This window comes from Abramis brama, assembly GCF_963993115.1.
Source record: "Abramis brama genome assembly, chromosome: 1".
NCBI lineage: Eukaryota > Metazoa > Chordata > Actinopteri > Cypriniformes > Leuciscidae > Abramis > Abramis brama.
In genome coordinates this window covers 12,042,604-12,060,035 of record NC_139963.1, presented here as the reverse complement: position 1 = coordinate 12,060,035, position 17,432 = coordinate 12,042,604, and the positions used below count along the sequence as shown (strand labels likewise).

Genomic DNA, 17,432 nt, shown 5'->3' with positions numbered 1-17,432 from the left:
AACATATTCAGCACGAATTTACACTTTTGCCCTGCACGACACATGGTTCATCCTCATAAATATTTCCCCGCTTCTTGCACATATTTACACCTACCTGCATCAACTTTCACCACATATATCACATTTGCATCTTTTCCACTTTTCAATAAATAGATTTTTATGAAATATAGGGCTGTCAAACATGTTAAAATAATTATGATGGCTTTAATGATTTGTATTGTAGGTAATGCACATGGGGGAATTTACTAAGAATGAATTGCTCCCGCTGAAAGCTGTTTATTTGCATGTTCTGTCTGCGCTGCTTTAGCCCCCGATCCACTAAATTAATTATGCAGATCAGGCAACGGCAACAAACACACCCACAAAATCTGTGCTGAACGCAGTTTGCACAGTGTGGTTCAGATCTCAGGACCGCAGTGCTGTATTGTGGAGAGCACAGCAGATCTGACATATCTCACATGGAGCATGGCATTTTGTGAATAAAGCACACACTATAATGAGCCTAATTATGTGCTTGCCCTATAACTATGACTTAAATTATATTTTTTAAGAAGTCTGTTCACCAGGGCTGCAGCTGTTTTACCAAAAATAAAGTCAAATTTGTGATATTGTAAAATATTATTACAATTCAAAACATTATTTCGATAATCCACTTTAGACTCTCTATGTAAGTAGCTTTGCTGCTACATGCCAAAAAACTCTCATAAGAGTATTAATAGACTGTTCGGGTTAGTAGAATAAGTTGACATGTAATTGCAAAGTTACTTATAGTCAGTAGAATGTCTGTTGGGAGCATCAAAATAAAATATTAGCAGATATTAAGCATACAGTCTACTAATACTCTACTGAGAGTTATTTGACGTAGTTGCAAAGTTAGGTAGTTACCGAAAATCTTACTGATCCCAAATTTATGAACTTTATGAAATCTGCGATAATTAAATAATACATCAAATAGAGTTTATGGACTTAATATTACTTAATTTACTAATGTTTTTGCTGCTGACCTTCAATTATTAACTCTTTTCCTGCCATTGACGGAATTTTCCGGCTTTCCTTGCTTTCATTGCTATATGGTAGGTGGCACTATTACACATCTGTTGAAAGAGAACAGAATCAACAGGCAAAAAAGAAGCAGAAACAAGTGATAAAAGCATTGCTTATTTATGTTTTTTGTTTTTTCCCCAAAAAAACAAAAAACAACAACATGAATTTCATAGCTTTTTGTTCAAAATGTTGATTTTAAAAGAAATTTACCCACATAAAGCTAGAATAATTATTAATATATTTTTTTTTAAATCAGAGACTCTGTTCTTTCGTTAGATATATTGCCTGTTCAGATATCCATACAACAAAATATTCTGGGGTCATGAAACTTTTGTGAAAACTACCAAAAATGCTGGCAACTTTTAGAAAACAAACGGTTGCAGGGAAAGATTTAAAGTGTTAGTTCATCCAAAAATGAAAATTCTGTCATTACTTATTTACCCTCATGTCGTTCCAAACCTGTAAGACCTTTATTCATCTTCAGAACACAAATGAAGATATTTTTGATGAAATCCGAGAGGTATTTCATCAAAAACCGAGAGGTACAGCCATTTGCAGCAACGTCACTGCAACTTTCAAGGCCTAGAAAGGTACACTGTTAAAAAAAAACTGTGAAATTTACGGTAAAAAACCAGCAGCTGTGGTTGCCAGTATTTTACCGTAAAAAATAAGGTAGCAACCTTTTATGTTTTACGGGATTTAAATTTACGGGCAAAAAAACACAATGTAAAAAAAAAACTGTGAAATTTACGGTAAAAAACGTCAGCTTGGTTGCCAGTATTTTACCGTAAAAAATATGGGAGCAACCTTACTTTGAAAAAAACAAACAAACAAAAAAAAAACCTCCAGCAGGATTTAAATGTGTGGTAAAAAAAAACATCAGCTGTGGTTCCCAGTACTTTACCATAAAAAATACAGTAGGAACCTTTTAGTTTTCACGGGACAACCGTTATATTACATAAACCGATAAATGTTATCATTAAATTTCACTAAAGTATTAAAGTCTGCTTTATATCTTTGTAATATACTAATAACCATCATAATAACACAAGTGGTAAAAAAGAAAAGCACACGATGATTTAAGTATACCATTAGTTTTCCACAAACTGAGGGACATGTTAATATTTAGAAGGTGCACAGTGTCATACACACAAACACAAAACACCATCATGGTGACACACACATGACTCCAAATAATGCCATAAACATTCATTAAACAATATATGATGTAATATAAACCCCAAATGTATAAAACTGATAACAAAAACCAAGAAGAAACATAATTATTTAAATGAAATAGCATCAAATGTGAAGTGTCACACAGGGAATTCTGGGAATGTCCATTTAGAGAAACAACAGGAACAGAAAAAAGAGACGAGCAGAAACACAAGAACTACAACTGACTTCAGCCACAGCCTTAGATGAAATCAACTGAAGATAAAAAACATTAAATCTGTGAAGAGCTCAGCAGAGGAGGATTAAACTCCACAAACAGCATTACCAGCTTCACTTATTACTAACCAGACTGACTTTATTTCTGTCAGACGTCTACAGTTCTGTTTGAGAATTAACAGAGGTTTAGATGTTGATGATTTATTGTTTCATTTGAAGTCACCATGATGGAGATCAGTGACTGCTTTAGTTGGGCTCTTGACCCTTGACTTTCTGACATTAGTTTTTCTCTGCCTGCTGTAACTCTGTGTTTATAAGACATGCTGATTATGGCTAGGAAATCAGAGAGAAAATGAATCATGTGATGTTGGTTGTGTATCAGTGATGGCAATCACCATGTTTGATTCACTGGGCTCTTATAGAGTCTTATCTTTGATTATATGTGTTATTAATTTTACATTATTGATTGTAGTAGCCCTATGATTCTACAGCATGTGATCCATCATTGCTGTGATAATCAGAAGAATTTTTAAAACATTGTGTACAATAAAGGTTTGAACTGCTGTATCTTTCAGACACACACAGACATCAAGAGTCAGCGTATGAATCTCAACAATGGTGATGATAAAAGTGCAGTGCACTTGATGGAGCCTCCAATCAAAACTCATCAGTATCTCCCAGCATGCATTGCATCTGCTTTTATTTTTGATGTTGTTTTTGTTGCAGCTTTTTAGTAGCTTGTTTTGTGATGTTCAGAGTTTTATCTGATTATTGTGTTGATTGTCACCGTTGTTGAGATTCATACGCTGAATCTTGATGTCTGTGTTAGTTTAAATTGAGCAGTAGTTCAAAACCTTTTTTCTACACCATGTATTTTTAAAGTTCTTCAGATTATCTGTTGCTCGCTGCTGGCTTACAGAGATATTATACTCAATAATATTAAATATTTATTTTTAATATTATAATTAATATTATCACTTTGCTCATAAAGTGAGAGATAAGACTCTTTATGAGATCAGTGAATCAGGCCACAATATGACGATTATGTCATCATTAACCTGCCATCATCACCTGGTCACATTTTCTCTCTGATTTTCATGCCATAACGTTTGTGTTATTGTTTGTGTAACTGTTACCACACAGTTAAAGCAGTCAGAGTAAATCTAAAGTTAAAAAGTCAAGGGTCAAGAGCCCAACTAAAGCAAACACTCATCTCCATAATGGTAAATTCAAACTTTATTATTTTCAATAAAACATCAACGTCTGAACCTCTGGTAATTCTCAATAATTAGATTACAGGAAACCACAGCTGGCAGGTTTTTATTTTTTATATAAAAGTTCAGTTCAATGTTCAATGCCATAAAACCTAAAATATTACTACCGTATTTTTTACGGTAAAGCACTTGCAAGCTGCTAGTTTTTTACCGTAAACTTTAGTTCAGTGCCGTAAAAGCAAAAAAAATTCTACCGTATTTTTTACGGTAAAGTACTGGCAACCACAGCTGCCAGTTTTTTCCGTAATATTTAGATCACTGCTGTAAAACCTAAAATATTACTACCATATTTTTTACGGTAAATCGCCTGCAACCAGCTGCCAGTTTTTTACCGTAAACTTTAGTTCAATGCCGTAAAACATAAATATTTATACCGTATTTTTTACGGTAAAGTACTGGCAACCAGCTGCCAGTTTTTCACTGTAATTTTTAGTTCGATGATGTAAAACTTTGTAAAATTAGTAAACATTTGCTACCGTATTTTTTACGGTAAGGTACGGTAAATGCAACGGTAAGTTTTTTTTTTTTACAGTGTACTTCCAAAATCCGTACATTTAACAGTATATTAATGTAAAATTACATGAAATGTCCCGTGAGAGCTATTACAGTTTTTCACTGTATATAGTAAGGGTACATAACGTTAAGGAATTAACATTTATTTTTAGTTCGATGATGTAAAACTTTGTAAAATTAGTAAACATTTGCTACCGTATTTTTTACGGTAAGGCACGGTAAATGCAACGGTAAGTTTTTTTTTTTTTACAGTGTACTTCCAAAATCCGTACATTTAACAGTATATTCATGTAAAATTACATGAAATGTCCCGTGAGAGCTATTACAGTTTTTCACTGTATATAGTAAGGGTACATACCGTTAAGGAATTAACATTTTTTTTTCGTTGCTTTTTTACTGTTTTTTACTATTAAAATTACGAACATTTTTTACAGTGTAGTAAACAAGCTCCATCGCACACCTGCAGGTAATAGGTGCGTAGGATAATAAGACCAGGTGGATCGTTTCAATAGACAAGCAATTCCCGCACACTATCGTAACTTGCAAAGAAGTAATATTTATTCACACAACGTTTCGGTCACACGACCTTCATCAGGAGTATACAAATGTTCAAATTCATCTCTTTTAAGATAAACACATGACTAACTAACAAAGTTCCATCTGTAAACAATTAAGCTCATTAGTATAAAATTAGCATCACATCATAAACAGTTACAGACTATGATAGTTACAACAATCAATAAAGTGTATTAATACAGTGTAGTAAAGACATCGTTAAAATAGTCCATGTGAAACATGTGAACTAAATTAGTTCATAATACTTTTTGTGCGCAAAACAAAAATAACGACTTTATTCAACAGTTTCGAGAAGGAGTCTGTGTTCGACTCCTACGCTGTTGACGTAGTAAACACAGTGCAGAACTTCCGGGTTCTACAGCAGAACGCTGACTTATTATTGGCCGACGCTGGTCACGTGAGCACATGACACATGCGTGTGATGCTGACACTGGAGCTGGCCAATAATGAGCCAGCCTTCTGACGTAAAACATGGAAGCGCTGCACTGTGTTTACTACGCAAGAAGAGATTGTTGTATAAAGTTGTTGTTTTTGTTATTATATTTTGCGCACAAAAAGTATTCTCGTTGCTTCATGACATTAACCACTGTAGTCACATGGACTATTTTAACGTTGTCTTTACTTTAACGAGGCCTTACGGGTTTGGAACGATATGAGGGTGAGTAATTAATGACCAAATTTTCAATTTTAGGTGATTTTACATTTTAAATTCCATCATGCAAAAACGCAACTTACTTTTGTTACGTTATGTCTGTTTTGTTTTGTTTTTGTTTTTTTTGCTTAAATTAGGGTGTTGAATTTGCTTCTCCTGCATCTCGTGCTTCTGATATTCATACGGCTGAGCAGCTAAAAGACACATGCATCATCTTGTGTACCAATATGGATTTTCCTTTCATTCAGCCATATGGATATTCCTTCTGTTTTTGGTCTAGATAGACAATTTGCCACTGATTCGTTTAACGTTTATTTACCTTAAATTTGGTGTGAAAGGGCCGTTAGAATTGTGTTCAATGTGTCACTCATGTCTGAAGTATGAAACCATCACCCATGTGAAGTGGCTGTTGTATGGATGATAGTTTCTTTGAGGTTAAATATTTGTCAACACGCCCATTCCAAAAGAATCCTGAAAGCAGCCAAATCAAATCAATCTTTTCTAGCAAAGTGTATACCTTTGGGGGGGAAGAAAGCACACATTTCAGTTTATGTGCTCTTGTAAAGGTTTGCAGAGGCATTAAGTTGAAGACTGAACCCAACATGTAAATAAGACCCTTTGACCTGAACTGAAATGCTCTGTCAGTTCCAGTTCCTGAACAATGCCAAGATCCCCATGCAGAGAATGCCAGTACTGGTAAAATATATAATTTGAATGCCCTTTAAGTTGCTTTGGATAAAAGTGTCTGCAAAATACAATGTAAATGTAATTACAAAACTGAGTTATTCATGGAAACTAATCATTTGATGGGTCCCGTCATGCTTGGTTTGGGCATCACACCTCTGTCCTCTCACTGTGAAATGTCAAAATAATGCCAACCTACAGTTAACCGTTATTCATCTCTTAATGTTCAAGTGGATGAGAGCCAGGTGGACCTCAGACCCTTGCTACACCTTTTATGGAGTAGATGGCTCCGACTGCTCTTTCCTCATCTACCTTAGTGAAGTCGAGTGGTTCTGCCCCCCGCTGGCCGGGAGGAATCAAAGCATCCACCCCACAACCAGCAGCCTCCCAAAAAGACAGGTGAGTGCCTGAAACGGTCAATATTTACAATACTGAGCTCACTGACACAGAGAAGGTTAGAGGTTATTGTGGCTAATCTGAAGTTTCTAAGGCTATTTTCTTTAACCTAATGAGTTGCCTACATAGGCAGTATTGCAGGTCTCTTTTATCCAGAAAAAAAAAAAAATCCAGAAAAATGAGATGGATGAAGCAAAAGAAATAGCAATCATAAATACACTACTGTTCAAAAGTTTGAAGTCAGAAAGAGTTTTTTTTAAAGAAATGAGTTCTTTATTAAAAGTGACAGTAAAGATTTATGTAAACATGTTTCATGGTTTCCACAAACAAATATGAAGCAGCACTGTTTTCAACATTGATAATAATCAGAAATGTTTCTTGAGCATCACAAATTTGAATGATTTCTGAAGAATTATGACGCATAAGACTGGAGTAATGCTGTATCCACGCCGTCATAATTACCGTAGACTCCGGAGGACATTATATTCGGAGCTGTTCGCATTCTCAGACTGGGAATTATGCGTTTCTATGGCACCACTATCAACGGATAAATGAATCTGCAGCGGTCAGGTGGTTCAAGTCGAGCTCTCAAACTATTTCCATCTTACAAGCCGTAATTACGAGCTCTACGAGGACGTGAATGCTCTTCACAAGTTGAAATCATGTAATTGCGGTAATTACAACATGGCGTGAACGCACCTTGATGATGCTCTGAATCACAGGAATAAATTACATTTTAAAATGTATTCAAATAGAAAACAGTTATTTTAAATTGTAATAATATGTTGGGTAGCACTTTATTTTACAGCCCTGTCCCCCATGTGAATCCTATGTTCTTATTACAGCAATTACAATAACTGGGTAAAAACCCTGAACCTACCCCTATACCTAACCTTAACCCTTATAGTTACCTTACATTACCAGTACTTTCTTGGGGAAGTACACCGTAAGTACACTTAAGTGAACGTACTGTAAAATAGACATGCTTTTTTTTTTTGGAGGCTGAAGTAGCACTTTGTTGGATTAGCAATATGTTACCATGAAGCTCTTTTCTCCATTGTGTGTTGAGTCCCCCGCATCCCCCATGCGTGTGTTTGTATGACGCACAGGTTGCTACCTATGCAGCGCTCCAAATCAGTCATTTATTAGGTTTAATTTCAGTTAGGATTCTGCCTTGGTAGGCTGTGGAAAGCAAGGAAGCTCAGTGGGTTTTCTGCTGTGTGTGCAGCCTGCAGATCTCACCTGGTTAGTAGATACTCTCACGGTGTCATTTCAAGTGAAATAATTCCAGCTGTTTGACACTTATTCACAACATCACTGAACCCTGCCAAGACTGAAATGAGATATTGTTTTTTTTTGTTTTTTTTCAAGTTTTCTTTCCCCTAGAGCTTAAAATACTGAAGCATTTTCCTGTCTAGCATAATTACCTCTTTAAATTCCACACAGCTTTTGCCAGCATACGCCTGAACTCTTATGCCACTATCTGGCATTTTAAAATGACAGTTCTTTCATTTGTAAAATCCTGCTTAACCTCAGCCTCATGCAGCATGACCACTCGCCGTCCATTAATCTATGTTGTGTTTAAGCAATGGGTTGATTGCTTTTGAGCTTTTGATGGCTAATCACTGGATTTTCCAGGTTAGTGGCATCAAATCTTTGAAAGATATTCAGAGTTTGTTTGAGTCATTTCGTAAGTATAGTAAATATCCAAGAGAAGAACTGCAAATCACTGTGTACCCTTGTAAAATAAAGTGCACATAATTGTATTGTTTGTGCATTTGTAGTGTTCTTCAATTATTTATTTTCTAAAAATGTTCACGACATAACAGGCCACTTAAGTGTACTTAAAGAGAGTACATTTTCATGACTGTTTCTCATTAAAGGCCCACTGAAGTGCTTTGGAATGCAATGCTTTGTATGATGCATTGATGTAATTTCCACTGAAACTGGAAGTTAAGGCAGGACATATTGAATGGCCCTCCCCCTTTTCAAATAGCCAATAGCGTTTAGTTTACCTCTCAGACTGCAAGTCGTACTCGACAGCAACATGGAAGCGAAACCGAGTGCTGATAATACGTTGGATTCAATAGTAGAGGTGTGAATACATTCTAGCCATTTCATTCTTAACCAATGTACAGTTGGAAAACGGAATAATACTGGAGCGTTTGAGCAACCGAACACACATCTCCAACACATATTGCTTCGTGACGTGTCAACGGTCGCTTTGGCCAGGTGGTGTTTATAGCAATGGGGGGTGGGACGCTTTAGATTCTAGAGAGCAATTGATTGGACAGAAGATACGATGAAAAATGTGTGATACATTTGAGAGAATGTACGTTTTGAATGCTTATATCTCCTAAATGTGAATTTTGCCATTGTTTTGGAACACATCAGCTTATTCATAACCTTAAGGCTAACATATTCATACTAAAAGCTAAAATGTTTAAATTTTGATTTCAGGGGTTCTTTAGTAAACTTTTAAAAGTGCACTTTGTAATTTCAAATTTAAAGTTTTACCGTGAAGCACAATTTAAATAATTATGTTTTATTAATCATTTATTGTTCCTCAAAGTACACTTATTTTGATGTCTTGACTAACATACTAAAGCACATGTAACTGTAGTGTGTAATTTAGTACATTTAAAGTTAATACAATTGTACTAAATATTAGCTTACTTACAAATATATTTAAAAATACATGGCATACAAGTTTCAATAGAAATGACAAGGTATATTCTAGTTTTTCATAAAAGCTTGTCAGTGCATTCATCAGTACACTTAAATTATGAAATTGCATATAAAGATGTACTTAAGTCCTACTTGAGTGGATCGAATAAACTCTCTAAAGTTCAGCATTTAATGTCAATTCAAACTATAAAACATTTTCATTTAATTGCAAATAAAATGCCATTGAGTGTCACTTAAGCATTAATTTAAAGTATATTATTTCAGTAATAAGTACCCATTTAAAAGTATGCTAAAGTGTGCTTCTAAAGTGCAACTGTATAATTGTTTTCTGATTTATGTCTATAAAATAACAAGTGCCTTTGTATGGACATACATTTCATCTGTACACTTCTTTGCCTGTTCTTTCTCACTTTTTCTCTTTCCATAGGCATTTTTCCGCTCCGACCTGTCTCTACTGTTGGAACGAGTCGGCTCAGGCAAAGAGTCCTTAAGCTTCATGAGAAGGCGTATGCGCAGACTGTCTGCACAGTGGGCTGTAGCTGCACGAAGACTCGAGGAGCGTCTGCGCGGTCAGTACAGAGAGCAGAAGAGGGTGAGCTGTCACACACTGTCTAAAGAAGCTCAATTAAAGGCTCTATAATGAGGTTTCCTTGTAAAACAATGACTTCGTTAGCGCTATTCGGATGGGATTTGTTTTTGAAGTGACATTTTAGTTTTGATTATTAACAGAGGATCATGTATTGATTTGAATGCAATTGGGATTTCAAACCACAAGTTTAGCTGTAGATAAGGTGTTTGATGAAGGTCAAAATAAATGAGATGCGCTAAAAATAAATTATAAACCAATCACAGATGTTCCTATCTGAACGGAATAGTTCTCAGAGTTAGAGAAAAAGAGTAGGAAATTTCAAAACACTGCTGCATTTGATTTGGAAGGTATTAAAATCAGAAAATGCATCTGCAAAACAACACATTTACCTACCTTCCTCAGGAAAAACTAGTCTTGCATGAATAGGAACATTTATTATGAAGATTATAAACAGTAATGTTTGTACCATTTCCTTTCAAGAGAATCTGTTACAAATAAGCCGATACAAACTGATTATTTTCATTTTCTGTCCTGAAGCCAAGCCTGAAAAAAAAACTGTATATTAAATTAAATCAATCTCACTGTGAGATACAACCCCGATACACACTCTCAATTCTGAGAGAAATGGTTTTCTGTAAAGAGTTTGACTGTGACAATGACAAAGCTGTTTACTGTAGATGAAGAATGCTGCTTATGAGTTTGACTGGGAAAAGTATAAGATAATTGCAGGTGCTTATGAAACTGATTGCAATGGCTGGTTGCACACATTTCCCATGTGCTAGTTTTTAATTATGGTCTCTTTGTCTATTTTGTCTTCACGTTCGCTTTCTTAACATTCCATTTCCGTTTGGTTGGTGCACTTTCGATGTGCCCTATTGAGTCATTTAACATCTTTTCAACAGTCTTGGTTGAATCTGCCTTCTGCTATTAATTGATATGGATTACCAACTGTCGGTGTTTACCATGTATATAGGAAATTGAATTATTTTGCCTCAGAATTGATTCTAATTAATGTTCTTGGTACCTTAACAACTTTTTTTTTTTTTTTTTTTAGTAAACTATTTAGTACTTTTAAGGAAGCCCAAATAATAACCTAACTGTAAACTAGATAAAATACAATAATATTTCTGGTATACATATACCAAATTAAATATTATATATTAATAAAAGGACCATTTATTATGACAGAGCGTGTTTTTTTTTTTTGTTACACATTATTATAAGGTGATGTTGTTATAGTGTAATTACAGTAATGAGTAATATTTAACTACATATACTTATAGGGTTAAGGTCAAGTCTTGGGTTAGCTTGTAGTTATGGATAATTTAGTGTTAATGACATTATATATGATATAAAATATATTTATAGTTTATGATTAGAGATTTAAAGTTTATTTTGGTTAGGAAGTCAGGGGTTAGAAACATCACAAGCAACTTGAATATACTAAAATACAATTAATTAATGTCAAAAAGTGATACATGAAATTTATGGATGAAAACATTTAATTTCAGAAAGATAGAGAAAATAAAGTGGCTGAAGTTTCTGTGCAGCACATCAAAACGCAAATTGATTGTGCGCTTGACCTCTGCTCCATGGTCATCTATCACTTTATCAGCTATTCATTTTCACTAAGAGTGGTCTCACTGGAAAACAAATAGAGAAATTGAATGTCTGTGTGCGAGAATGTATTGCATGTAATGTAGCTTATTCCATTGTTTGGTGTCAGTGTTCAGAACAACAACAACAAAAAGGTAACTCAAATCTGCTGTTCTGTAAAGTCACAATCTCCAACTAGATGTGTAAAAATGTTTTTTTTTTTTTATGTTGGCTTGACAAAACCCTGTCTGAAAATGCCTGAAAAGTCTGAAGTCAGATAAAGATTTAAGATATGAAGTAAATAAAGTGTTTCTAACATGTTTTAACGCATTGCCAACATATTTTAACACATTTCTAGCATGATTTAGCATGTTTCTATCATGATTTAGCATGTTTTGCCATGTTTCCATGTTGTTAACATTATTTAGCACACTGTTAACATGTTTTGCATTTTGCAATAATGTTGCTCACATGTGTCCAGCATGTTTTAGTTTGTTGCTAGCATGTATTTAACCGGTTGCTACCATGGTTTTTTTTTTTTAGGTGCAATACAGGATGTTACCTTGTTTTAAGTTGCTAGCTTGCTTTGTTTTGATTTAAGTTGTTTTGACATATTGCTAGGATGGTTAATCATGTGGCTAACATGTTTTAGCATGTGGCTACTGTAAAACTCAACTTAAGCTAACTCATTTCATTTGATGAACCACCGATTACCTCAATTCAATTAAGTTTAAAAAAAAAACTTTATTGAAGTTAAAACAACAATAGTTATGAGTAGGCTACTTATTCTCATAACTTATTTAGTACGCTAAAACAAGGATATTTCTTAAAATACAATTAAACTTAACACTGCATTCAAATACTTTATAAAGTGTGAACTTCAATATATTGAGTAAAACCACTGATATAATACCAGTGATACAAACTTTTAATGAGTGATTGTAATTATTTGCGAGCTCACAACAGCACACAAGTCAAACAAGCTCATTACGTTTGAGGAAACCAATTACCAAACCAATTAATTCATTAATTTAAGTTTAGAAGCCAATATTTATAGTACTCTGAACTTATTTAATTTGAGTTTACTAAAAGAAGATATACATTTCAGTTTTTTAAGTGATCAATTAAGTGATTAAGTTAGTGATGATTGAGCATTACTGATGAACACCTGCTGTTAACAAGCAGAATCACTGAAGGAAAGAGAAACAACAAGAAAAGAAAAAAGAGAAACACAAGAACTACAACTGACTTCCATCCACCTTAGATTAAATCAACTGAAGATACAATAAAACATTAAATATTTCAAGATATTAGCAGAGGAGGATTAAATAACTCCATAAACAGCATTGACATCTTCATTTCTTACAAACTTTATTTCTGTCATACGTCTACAGCAGTTGTTATTGAGAATAATCAGAGGTTTAGATGTTGATGTTTTATTAAAAATGTTTTGTTTGAAGCCACCATTATGGAGATCAGTGTTTGCTTTAGTTGGACTCTTGACCCTTGAGATTAAATTTAGTCTTTCTTGTTTATTATAAAAAATATGTTTAAAATGAGAACAGGTGACATTTGTTACTGATGGTGAAAAAATCATAATGAAGTGGCCTGGTTTACTGATCATAATTCAAAATATTTCAGTGTTTTTCTACGGTGCGTGTTCACACTGCAGCAAGAGAACTCCGCCTGACCATCTCGGACTCCGCACAATGCTTCTCGATGCTCGGGTTTTGAGCGGTGTATTGACCGCAGTTCTCTCACTGCAGACACAGCATAAGGAATATGGTGGTGAGTGAAGATGCTCTGAAGCATTGCCAGATAAAATGAATAAAAAAATAGACGGAGAAGTGGAATAAAAAAAAGCTCACCCGAAGCAGACTGGCCACGCAAAACAATAACCAAAAATGGCAAGCCAACCTACATATACACTGGTCATGTGTGTCTTTAATCTGATGCACAAACAAATACATATTCTGAAGTAATAGTAGAAAATTATAGACTTTTGAGAATGTGAGGAGAGTTTGTGAAGCTAAAACACTATCAGGCCATTTCTTGTTTAAAAAAAAGTGTCATTTGTAGTATATCAACATTCTAAGAAATGCATGTTACACACATATATTACAGAGGTGTCAGTCTGTCAGCATCGCAAGGGAGGCCATGCAACGATTTCATACATTTGCACCATGCAAACAATGCTTCTGAAATGGACAAAAAAAAAAATCTTGGATAAGAGCTTCATAAATCATCCTGAAATACCTTGAAATATTTGAGAGCTGCATTACTCATCTGCGGTACATCCAGTGACATTCATTCAATAAACCATCCAGAAGAAGATAGACGTCCATCCTAATTATCCTTAAATTAACTGTTTTCCCATTTAAATTTTTTTTTTAAAAATACACTATTAATGTCTTTCTACACACAGCACATGAACCTGTTAGCATCTGTTAGCATCTACATTGTATACAATTTTGGAAATAGCTGTTTGGTAACATATCTATTCATCTCAATGGCAGGTAATAAGGAAAAAGGCTTTTTTTATTTTTTTTATTTTACATGTATATAAGTTGTTGTCTAATATAACTCCCAGGTCTTTATCTGTAGAGGATGAAGTAACAGTACATCCTTGTAAATGCAAATTGTATTCAAAGAGATTCTGTGTACAGGTTTTTGGTCCAATAAGTAATATCTCAGTCTTATCCGAATTTAATTGAAGAAAAGTACTTGTCATCAAATATTTTATATCTTTAACACACTCTGTCAACTTGGATAATTTAAAGATTTAATTTGGTCATGATGAAATATATAACTGAGTATCATAGGCATAACAGTGGGAACTAATTCCATGTTTTCTTATAATAATACCAAGTGGCAGCATTTATATTGAAAATAGCAGAGGGCCTAACACAGATCCTTGCGGCACTCCGTAATTTACTGACATTATCTTAGATGTTTCCCCATTTAAACAGACAAAATAGTAACGATCTGATCTAAACTTAATGCCTGTTATTAATAATAATAGCCTTCTTCATTCATTGTCTCTGTAATTAACAAAGTGCTATTGGTTAATTAGCTCATATGTAAAGAGTTAGATAATGTTTTGTTAACAACGTATTAACTTTAAATAGCTATCACTTTAGATTAGGTCATGGAAAATGGGAAAATGACATTAATTGAGTGCTTTAAACCAAACTTTGGACAGTAATTGCATTATTATTATGAGTTAATTAAAATGTTTACAAATACATTAAGCCAAAGCTAAACATAACCACTTAAAAATAAACAAACAAACAAATAAATAAATGACAATATGAGTTACATACAAATACTCATAAGATCACAAATAGATGAGTAGGGATTAGTGGTAGATTTAGGGAAAGAATATACAGTTTGCACAGTATAAAATTCATTATTTCTATGGAAAGTCCCTATTAAACATGGAAATCCAACATACCTTTACTGTTAATAACATTTACTGTTAATAAATTGTTAACAAAACATTATTTAACTCTTTACATATGAGCTAATTATAGTGACAATTAAGATGTCTAGAAGAATGTATAACTACAGTAATTAACTATAAACGAATAGTTTACAAATGATTTGTAAGTACTTTATTACACGATACGTGTTATATAGTGTTACCAAAAACTTGGCTTCTGCACACTTCTTTATTGGAATCTTTTATTTAGTTGTTTATATATTTATTTATTTATTTATTTTGTCTGTCTGTCTGTCTGACATTTCTATTTATTTCTTCTTTGTATCTAAAAGATAGAGAAACATTTAAGATAGCTCATGCTGGGAAAACGGCTTAGCAGTGGATGTTTTTATTGTCTCTTATGTAGGTTTCTTTTGCAAGCTATTTTAGCTTTACACTTACTAGTTGATAAGTGAATTCAGATGTTTTTTAGTCAAGGGCAAATGCTTTCAACCTTGTATGGAGACTTGAAATAAAGGTTGGATCCAAATCATAAAGATCTTTTGATCATGCCTTAGTTTAAAAGCCCTGATGTGTTCGACTGCCTTCAGTCTACCTTGTATCTCCTATATTAGAAGTATAAAATGACAGACAAACAATCAAGCAAATTACAAAGATGAAACCACAGTTTGGTACACATCTCGAGTATAATGACATCTCTGAAATAGTTATGTATGAAATGTGGATGAATTGTGTAATATGAATTGTGTTCATGTAAAAAGGTTAATATTATTTTAATATATATATTTTATAGTACATGGATATGTATCCTTAATAGTATGTACCAAACCAAACTGACCCAATTGCAAGCTGAATTGTGAGCTCAAATTAAATTTGTGGATTTCTGTTGTGGACTTCAGCTTTATGGAAGTTTATCCCTTTTTTTTTTTTTTAAGACATATTGACTTAATCTTGATATGTAGCTTTTTTTGGCTTTTTTTTAACAGTTCATTTATCCCACTGATAAAAAATAAAAAGCTTATTTTGGCGATTCTAGTAGGTTATCCTGGTATCCTCTGCTTACAGAAAATGTGCACAGTAGACATACTATTCTGCAGAAATAGTAATATTTCATTCTGAAAATAGCATCTCTTCCCTCTTTCAGATCCTGGTGCATGTGGGCTTTCTGACAGAGGAATCCGGTGATGTGTTCAGTCCAAAAGTGCTGAAAGGTGGGCCACTTGGAGAGATGGTCCAATGGGCAGACATCCTCACCACCCTTCATGTGCTGGGACACAACCTCAAGATTTCACTCTCAGTCAAAGAACTGCAGGGGTGAGTCGTGTAATTATGCTGCTCAGTCTCCAGTCATGTTACCTCATCAATATTCATAAGCCAACCATCGCCTTGGTACTATTTATTATTTGATGATGACCTGTGCAGATGCACTTCAGTTGCAGTGTTTTGATGGTGACATTGAGATCTGCTCAGATACAATTGTAAACTTTTCTTTGTAAAGTATGTTAAATTCGCTCGATTTTCTAAAAATCACATTCTGACTCTTTGGCCATCAGGTCCTGCCGCTGTGGGAATTAACTAGGTATCTAGACAACTTTTTTGCTTGGTTCATTAAAAAGAAAATAAACTAAGAACAAAGATTACACTTTATTTTGATGGTCCCCTGTAGATAGTATGTTGAATATACATAACATTGTGCCTACATGTCACATGGCCTAACTCTCATTAAAGTATCACTTGAGTATTAGTAGATTTTTAGGGGTAAGTTTAGGGTTTAGGAAAAGTTGGCGTACTTTCAAAGTTGCTTACAGTCAGTTGAGTGTCTGTTGGAGGAGCATCACAATAAAGAGTTAGCAGATATTAAGCAGACAGTCTACTAACACTCTAATGAGAGTTAGTTGACATGTTGGTGCAAAGTTACTTATAGTCAACAGAATGTCTAAAGTGGACCATCAAAATAAATAGCAAAAGCTATACCACTAGACTGATTTCAATCATGACAATTTTCGGTATAGAATTAAACAGCATTTATTGACAAGAACAGAATGTACATAGGCTCAGTCTCGGTGGACTAGATCTGCTACGCTGCTGCTGCTGCCACATGAGTGTGGAGTGAATAGTGAATAGAATGCAAGCTGCCGCAAGGGAAGTAGGGAAAACTCCCTAGGCAGGTGGTGCTGGGGAAGGTGGAGGGCTAGGGAAATTCCCAAGGTGCGCTGCACGGAGTTAAGCCGGTTCGGGGCGGAAATAAATCCGTTACATAGATAGAACAAACAGATCGATTGGCCAAAGCAGTCAGCTTTAAGAAAACCAATCAGATGCTCGGAAGAGTTTCATGACTGAACTATGTTTATAGCCTTTCCAAAATTAACTAATGACAAGTTCATTTAGAATTTTCTTTTCACAATGTACACTACCAAAGGTTTGGAATATATATATATGTTTTTGATGTTTTTGAGAGACTTCTCTCACTTCTTACTCTTATGCTCACCAAGGCTGCATTTATTTGTCAAAAATACATTCAAAACTGTATATTGTGAAATATTATTACAATTTAAAAGAACTGTTTTCAGTTGCAACAATGTTTCA

General features: G+C 34.3%; 1 protein-coding gene across 1 annotated transcript in view; it reads left to right on the top strand.

Annotated features, from left to right (window-relative positions):
* mgat5b (alpha-1,6-mannosylglycoprotein 6-beta-N-acetylglucosaminyltransferase B) overlaps positions 1-17,432 on the top strand; it is a gene marked incomplete at its 5' end in the record, with an annotated part of 135,946 nt that overhangs the window by 58,213 nt on the left and 60,301 nt on the right. The window contains 3 exons of the mRNA XM_084111143.1: positions 6,367-6,534; positions 9,647-9,811; positions 15,991-16,160. Coding sequence (XP_083967269.1) covers positions 6,367-6,534; positions 9,647-9,811; positions 15,991-16,160 — 503 coding nt within the window. The remainder of the gene's footprint in view (positions 1-6,366; positions 6,535-9,646; positions 9,812-15,990; positions 16,161-17,432) is intronic.